Source organism: Trachymyrmex cornetzi, unplaced genomic scaffold (assembly GCF_001594075.2).
Source record: "Trachymyrmex cornetzi isolate Tcor2-1 unplaced genomic scaffold, Tcor1.1 scaffold1137, whole genome shotgun sequence".
Taxonomy (NCBI): domain Eukaryota; kingdom Metazoa; phylum Arthropoda; class Insecta; order Hymenoptera; family Formicidae; genus Trachymyrmex; species Trachymyrmex cornetzi.
Window position 1 is genome coordinate 223921 of NW_017295694.1, and position 9459 is coordinate 233379.

General features: G+C 34.7%; 1 protein-coding gene across 1 annotated transcript; it reads right to left on the reverse strand.

Annotated features, from left to right (window-relative positions):
* Window positions 1–6893: 6893 nt before the first annotated feature.
* Window positions 6894–7682, reverse strand: LOC108764389 (uncharacterized). The gene has a single exon (XM_018512626.1). It carries the CDS (start codon window positions 7680–7682, stop codon window positions 6894–6896), a length of 789 nt encoding a protein of 262 aa, XP_018368128.1.
* Between the last annotated feature and the right edge of the window lie 1777 nt (window positions 7683–9459).

A 9459-nucleotide genomic window follows, 5' to 3' on the forward strand; every position in this document is an offset into this window, starting at 1 on the left:
AGAAGGACTTTTCAATCCATAAACACAGTTAAGAGAAAAGAGTCTTTAAAAATTAATGGTAAAACAGGACACTCCAGCATCCCCTTAAAACACCCATTGTAGATCCGGACTTATGCAAGAGTGTGTGCTGCGGCCTTAACACTAACGCGCACTAAACGATAGCAAGCAGTCGATTGATATCAATCGATATCGACTTTATTGATATATGTTTCTACTAGCGCTACTAAAACATGGACGTGAGATTGTAGTCAAAACTTCACACCGCGGTAAATACGAAACAGAATGCATTGCACACAGCGCTACGAATACCTCGAAGCGTGATTGACTGATTAATAAGGACAAAAAATGTACGTTTCGAAGCATTCGTAGCGTCAAGTGAACTAAATACAATCACAAAGAAAAAATCAATTTCGTACGACATTACATAGAATGTAAGAAATGTTGACTTATTTTGAAAAAAATCAATATCAGAACATTTCATGTTATGGGAGCTTGACTCGCAACAATGTCAGAAGAAAATGGCATCTACCGACTGGACACACCAAGGGAAAAGGTATATTTCACAGCAGAAAATTCGAGTGCAGAACTGTGGCACAAGCATCTCGGACACTTGAATTATAAGAGTGTAATGATGCTCAGCAAAAATCCTGCGACAGGAATGAAAATCCAGAGTACGGAAACGCCTCCTTGCATTCCTTGTATAAAAGGTAAGCAGCACCGACAACCCTTCCCTCATAGCAAAACACGCTCGACAGAAATTTTACAGTTAGTCCACTCAGACATCTGCAGCCCCATGGAAAACATGTCGATTGGAAGCTCTTACTCTCACTTTCTCACTTTCATTGACGACTTCAGTAGAAAAATATTCATTTACTTCTTGAAAGAGAAAAGTCAGGTCAAGGAAAGCTTTGTCGAGTTCAAAACCTTAGTCGAAAACCAAACTGGGAAAAGAATCAAAATTTTGAGAACCTACAACGGAAAGGAGTAACAAGGAGCTCGAAAAATATTTAAAGGCATCTGGCGTGAAACATCAGTTCACGATCACTTACACGCCGCAGCAGAGTGGCGTCGCAGAGCAAGAGAACCGAACTATAATTGAGAAGGCCAAAAGTATGCTGTTCGAAGCAGAATTACCGAAAATGTACTGGGCCGAAGCGGTGACAACAGCTGTTTATTTAATAAACAGATCACCAAGTTCGAACATCGAAGGAAAGTTGCCCGAAGAATGTGAGCGAGGTCAACACCAAGCTTGGCTCATCTGAAAGTATTTAGCTGTAAAATCTATGCTCACGTGCCAAAGGAGCTGCGACGGAAATTGGACCCTAAAGCGGAGGAATTCTTGTTCGTCGGTTATTGCGAAGGATCAAAAGATTACAGACTTTTGAATCCCGAAACGAAGAAAATCACCAGAATTCGCGCGATGTAATTTTCTTAGAAAACTCCAAATACAGAGATGATGACCATCCGGGGATTCTACACTGTCAAGAGGATGCCCCGGCTCAGGAAGAACCTTACAAGCAGAAGAGCAGTGCAAAAAGAAACCGACGATGACACCGATTCTGAGGCATCGTCCGAGTATTCAGAATGTCTCGAAAATGTCAAAGAAATCGAGCAGATCACAGAAACTGCTCCCATCTCGTGCAGATCTCAGAGACAGCCTAAGCCGATCAACATGGATGATTACATCATGTACCTTACTCTCAGCAGTGATGCAATGGATCCGGAGAGCGTCGAAGAAGCTCTGAAATCCTTGGACAGCGCCAAATAGATGAAAGCCATGGAAGAAAAGCGGGATTCCCTTGTCAGAAATGGTACATGGACTCTTGTCGACTTGTCAAAAGATAAAAGAGCGCTCGACACGAAATGGGTGTTCAAAATAAAGCAAGACTCAACCGGGCAAACGCAACGCTATAAAGCAAGACTGGTCGTCAGAGGATGCAAGCAGATTAAGGGCATCGACTATAACAAAATATATTCTCCAGTGATACGTTATACATCGATCCAATTTCTCTGTGCGTTGGCCGCAAGGCACGACTTGTGCATGGACCAGATGGACGTGACAGCGGCTTACCTTTACGGGAACATCGACGAAGAAATTTACGTCAAACCACCGGAAGAACTCAAAAAACCTGAAGAAGAAGAAAAAATGTGGCAATTACGGAAGTCAATGTACAGATTGAAGCAAAGCGGACGAGCCTGGAATAAGAAACTCCACGAAACATTGCTAAACATGGGATTCACCAGGTCGCAGGCTGACTCCTGCGTATATTTCAAACGTGACGAGAAGGGACTGGTGATCATAGCCGTACGAGACCGGACATTTCCTTCGCAGTTAACTCTATCAGCCGCTACATGCAGAACCCTGGGAAAGGACATTGGGTGGCAGTGAAGCGTATCTTTAGATACCTCAGAAGAACATCGCGGGAGCAAAACTCGAATTCGGTTGCAAGCCGACAGTTGCATCAGATGGACCTTTGGGTTATTGTGACGACGATTGGGCCAACGACAGAGACACACGTCACTCCATCACGTGCAGCGTTTTTATGATTCAGGGAGCTCCGGTTGTGTGGCAAAGTAAAAGACAATCCTTCGTGGCGCTGTCGACCACCAAAGCCGAATACATGGCGCTTTCGGCTACATGCCAGGAGGCACTCTGTCCACATGCATTAGCCAAGGACTTGGAACCAGCTATAGTTTCGGCACTGACTGTCATCTTCAACGACAACAAGAGGGCAATAAACTTGTCGAGGAACGGAGAATACAGACCCAAGACAAAGCACATTGATATTCACCATCACTTTCTGAGGGAGAAGATGGATAGTGGCGAAATCAAAATTGAATACATCCCGACTAAAAAAATGACTGCAGACGCATTGTCCAAGGGACTTTTCGCGCCAAATTTCCAAAAATGTGTTGAGAATATGGGCTTAATATTCCCTTAAAGAATTTTAATTATTCGCCCATGCGAGGGTGTTAAAGTTTTTGGGCAAAAATTAAAATCACTATAGAGTCACCTAGTTTCTTTTGTGATAGCCCTCCGTATATTGGTGGATGTGTAACTTATATTTTAATCCCCTTTATAATAAAAATTCATTCATGTATGTCAAAGAGAAGAGATGTTCCTTTTATTTAAAATATTCCATTCTTAATCCACGATCCAACTGTTTCGACTAGCAATCCAACCTCCTTAAGACGTATTACTGCTACCATAAATTTTGTGATCCAAGAAAACATTTTAACTATATCTAAATGATAATATCTTAGGATGTAGAATAAGCGACACACAAACAATCTCAGTATATTCTATACCTTCTAAGTTTCTATAGATATGTACTCTAAATATTGGAAAATCTCTTGACATACATCTCCATTCTATTGGATACACCTAGAATCAACATTTTTTGACAAAGTTACAGAAAGACATTAATTTAATTACAATGGTAATCTCTTTAATATACGTATCTATTTTAATGAATAATCTACCTTCAATAATATACGTTAAAGGAATATATATAACTCGTAGTGCATATACCTTACCTTCATTTCACATTTCCATTGAGGCATATATTCCTTTCTGTCCAGAAAAATATGCAAAGCATTTTGTCGATATTTGAAAAATAATTAATATATCTTGGATAATTCAATAAGTAGCCTATTTTTTATCCATATATTATAACGAAATATTTAAAGCGGAAAATGTTTCTTTCCTTATAATTATTGGAACTTTTCCTATGATTACAACAGGTGCCTGTTATAAATGAATGATCATTAATAACACATAAACATAGTACTTTACTGGGAAGCCAATAAATTAGAAAAATGTCTGTCATACGTACAAATATAAAAATAGATATAAAGAACCGTGATAATGAATGATGTTTCATATCATAATTATCTAATAATCACACTTATAATGATCAATATTATGAAGTGAAAATTATCTTATAATATATTATGTATTCTAAAAATATTGGTCTTATTAAAGCTATAAGGTAGTATAAAGCCTAAAATGCACACGTGATATTTTCTGACACGACTTGCCGTGTCAATCTTTCACGATTCCATCTTCGTATGTCGTAAGCTAATTCTTATTTCTTAATGTAAGTTGTGATTTTTGTTTAATCGTTCAATTTCTGTTAATGATAAATTCATAGAAATATTATAACAAAAAACGTTACAAAATTTTTTTTCAGTTAATAGTTTTCATTAACCCCTTCAAACCCAACGTACATTGTAATGTATAAGGATGTATCGGATCGTAAAATTACCGGATACCGGATATCCGGGCAGAATGTAACATCGGATATCCGGTATCCACTCGGATATCCAAGAAGGCGATTTCTTCGAGCCGGATATCCGACATTTTTCGGATATCTGATCGAATTCGGAGTGTCTTCTAAAAAAAAAATCTATAGAGAAAAAGATCGTAATTTTGCAACAATGTGTAACATATTATAGCATCATAAATATGCATACTTTACTTGTTTCTAGATTTGAACATTTATATAAGAAAAAATCAACAATTTAATGATATCAAATTCAACCAGATATATTCCCGAATACTAATGATATCTGGCTATCCGGTTCTATAGTAAAAAAGTACCGGATAATACCGGATACCGGATACTTTCCGGACATCCGGTGCATCCCTAGTAATGTACATCAAATTTAAAGACATTATCCGTTGAAATTATTTAATTCTGTCGACTAAGATCTGATATACAATACATAATAATGTATATGTTAGAAAAATAGTCAAAATTTTGAAAAAAATTAATTGTTTAGTAAGAATTATTTATTTAAACACGACATGAACCGAATTACAAAAAAAATTTTAACATAGTTCCAATAAAGTCAGGTTTGAAACGGTTAAAGGAAAATATATAGTAATACTATTGCTTTAAAATATAAAATATGAGGTATTATTATGAAATTTATGTTTCATATCGTTATAAATGAGAATTATTATATATATAATTTTATTTCTACACAATCCTCTATTACAATGAGATTTTATACTACATTTCATCTTAATACTTGCCCACTGTTTAAATTTTTATTCAATTATTAAGCTTAATATATTATGACACATGATAATACAATATTATTTTTACTGGAACAAAAATAATATTGTATTATCTATTACAATAATATTGTCTCATAATATATTAAGATTAATAATTGTATAAAAATTTAAACAATGGGCAAGTGCTTTAAGAGATAATAGAAGGTAGTTTCGCAAACTAACATTAATCTTTATATTTCATTTAAATTATAAAAAGTATATTTACTGTATATGTAAAATCTGCACAAAACGCATCTTTCAATTAGTTTTCAATAGTAAAAGCGCAATTGAATATGATTGATTTAATATCTGAAATATTTATTTAAAAATTTCTAACACATACTTTAGGATGTCCTAAAGTATTAATAGAATACTAATAATAGAATAACTTAATTAATAGAATACTAGTAATAGAATACCAGTAACAGACCAGTAATAGAATACTAATAATAATTAATAGAATACTAGAATTAATAGAATACAACGATATACGTAAAGTAAGCTTAAAACTCACCATCATAAATGAAGATAGAGATAAATTATATTTTTCAAATGTTGACAGTTTAATTTCTAAATTATTAGCCATTATCATAAACATAAATGTACGTTTCATGTTCTTTCCATATTGGTACCATTTTTCGTGAAATGCATATTCCGTTATGTTAACACTCTTAATTAGGAATGGAAGAAGATATGTATAATATATTTTTAGTAATTATAAACGTTTCTCCTTCTTTGTGTATATAATGTACACATATAGACATATGGATTGCAACAAAACCTACCGCATCTAATAGCTGTTGCATACAAGAACATATAATGTAGAGCTGCACTATTTCACCGAATGCGTACATAATAATCGAACATACTCCCCACAAAGTTTCTGATGGTATCTAAAAATTTCCAAAAACATATCAGTAAGATGTTGACTGATAAAATGCAATAATAACATTAATAATACTTTTGAACTGGTAATGCTTTCACGGGTATTTTCTTCAGAGGTGCTAAAAAATTTGCAGATTATCATTGGGCTGTGATCCATTATTAATGCCAACGTTTCATGAATCTTGCCGTTTTCTTAGGTCGATATTTTATTTGTGCGTTTTTGTCGTACGATAAGCTTTTTCTGTGTGTTGATTGGCTATAGGATAGAGAGATCCGAGGACCTCTGTCTTGCACACATTTGTCGCACGACAAAAACGCACGAATGAAATATCGGCCTTAATCAAGACGAGGACCACACTGATACAGCATCAATGCTCCTCACCCTGATGAAGATGAAGAAAACGGCAAGGTTTATGAAACTCTGACATTAGCAATGGATCACGGCATGGTGATAAACCTCAAACTCTTTGACATCTCTGAAGCAATAATAACATTATAATGCTTTTAAATTTGTCAAATACTCCGACAATATAATTGACATTAAAGATTGTTACTCACTGACTTTATCATGATAGAAATGCAACAGAATCGAAAAACGTTTATTACATATATTAAACTGATGTTTAAGGAGAGTAGTTTTCTTAACATTAACATTATCCTAAAAAACATTGAATAATGATAATAATTAGATGTTATATATTAAAAAATAAGAATCGTCATTGTTATTAGGGTTAATTAAAACAATAAATTTAAATCACGTATTGTAATAAAATATTTTAAAAGACCTCACATGTAGAATTTAATAACATGCAGTTATATTTTAAATCATGATATCGAATATTACAAGCCACATCGAATCAAATAATGGAACATTACAAGTAGATTCAATTCAAGTTAAAAAGCTTTGGTACTTATAACTTTTTTGAAAATTAAAAAATCCAACTTACTGAATCACTGTATTATGATGCCGACATAAAACTTTTATTTCTTTTTCTGCGTAATCATCTTTATTGAGATAACATTTCTCTGTATCAGACTTGCTGTGATCACTTTGAAACAATTTATCTTGAAATATCATCGATAATTTTAATGCGATATATTTATATTGTGCCGTTATCAGCAGCAGCAGATTTATTATATAGCTATCCACACCAACTTTTTTTGTAAAAATATACGCGCTGCTCATCATCACAATAACACTTCCAAATACAAACATACTAGTCGTGATTGGTTCTTTAGTATAAGCAACTGGCATCCTATAATCTACATAGAAAAAGGAATTTCTTTGAAAGACCAACATAAACGGTTGACTACTCCATACTATTATGGACATCACACCTGTCGACCAGTAAAATTTAAGAGGATTTTCCATCGACTTTATAGTCTCTATCACTATACTCCTCATCATTTCATCCTCTACGCTTAGAATATCATTCAATTTTTGAATTAACTGTTGCACTTGTCTTCTACATGTGCCAATTCGTATAATTGTATAAATAACTTGCATGCCAACCACAATACCGATTATACCATCTTTCAAAGCTTTCTCTTTCGGCGCAAAATAACACCCAGGAATTAACACACATGTTTGAAGTATTTCGAGCAACCATATCAGAGTGCTGTATATTTTCCAAAATATCGGAAACGACGAATTGTCAGCGGTCATTGGTAACAAATTACCTGACATCATGTTCAGCCGAACATTCAGAGGATTCACATTTTGGAAATCCATGTCTTTGATGTTTTGTAGCATATATCGTTCTTGAATTGAGAATAAAGAAAAATAAAATATTTACAACGAAAGAGTCAAATGAAAGTTTAACGGGACAATTTTTTTTATTTACATTACGCATTTAATTTTAAACATTAATGACTAATTTATCTGACACTTTAAAACTTTTATTTATATGAAATATACAACAATAGATTTTAATGAGTTGTCTGCAATTATGTCAGTAATTTTTAATAGAGGAAAATCGTTGGTACTGACATAGATCTCCTAAAAAGATAGAGAAGAAAATGGTATTATGGCACCCCATTTATATTTTGTACAAAAACTTAGTTAATAATCAACATATAAATTTAAAACTTAATGATTATATTCGTCAAAGTGTTGTTCAATCGATTTTAGACTCAAAATTACGAAACATTTATTATTTAAGACATTATTTATAAAAATGTGATGATGGGCCGAAGAGGAACAGGAAATAATGTAGCCCTCCCACAAAAATAGATTTAAAAAATTACTTTTGCTTTAATAACATAGTATTTTATTAGAAAATTATGTATTTACCAGGTATGTAAATATGAAACCGGAATTTTTTAATAGAAAATACACGTTTATTGCATGAAAATGATAAAAAATATTTTATTCAAAGTATTGCCCATCGCTAGCTATACATTTTTCCCACCTGTCTGACAATTTGTGGATGCCACGCCAAAAAAATTGTTGCTCTTTTGAACCAAACCAGTCATCTAGCCATTTTCGTACATCTTCGTAAGAAGTGAACTGAGCAAGTGCGTGTCCGATCGATGCAAACAAGTAGCCAAGTCTGGTGAGTAAGCCGCATGCGAAAATATTGGGTATGGGAATAAGTTTCCGCCCATTGTAGAAAGATGTCGTTAGTAGCATTGCTTGTGTTTGATAGAACGGCAACACATGTGTTTCAAAGGTTTGTGTTCAAACTTTTGAGCCCAATAGTTGGCATTCGTTCGAAGCGTAAAAAAGAGTAACTTTTTTTGCGTTGAAGATGTCGGAATTTATTCCAAAAAAGCAACATTTGCGGGAAGTTTTACTCCATTATTTTATTTTAAAGAAAAGTACTGCAGAATCGCATCGTTTGCTCGTAGATGTTTACGGTGAGCATGCTTCATCGAAAACTAGTTGTAAAGAATGGTTTCGGCGATTCAACAATGGTGATTTTGACGTGCGTGACAAAGAACGCGAAGGTGCACCGAAAAAATTTGAAGATGCAGAATTGCAAGCATTACTCGAAGAAGATTCATGTTTATCGCTCGATAGGTTGTCAAAAGAGTTAAATGTTGATAGATCCACTGTTGGAAAACGTCTACACGCAATGGGAATGGTGCAAAAAGAAGGAAATTGGGTGCCATACAAATTGAAAGAGAGAGACATGGAAAGACGTTTGGTTATCTGTGAGATGCTTCGTCAACGACAACAAAGGAAGGGTTTTCTACATCGTATCGTAACTGGCGATGAAAAATGTATCTACTACGATAATCCTAAACGCTTGAAAGCATGGGTGATGCCAGGTGAACCAGGTCTATCAACGTCAAAACGAAATATCCATGCTTCGAAGATTATGTTGTGCATCTGGTGGGATCAGAGAGGTGTTACATATTATGAGCTGCTCAAACCGTCCGAAACCATCACTGGCGATCGTTATCGACTGCACTGAATTTTTTTCTGCCGACGTGGCAACACTGTAAGCTTGTACGTCTTGAGGGAAGCCTCACGTGTCCTTAAAAGTTTGGTCATGGTCGAGCGA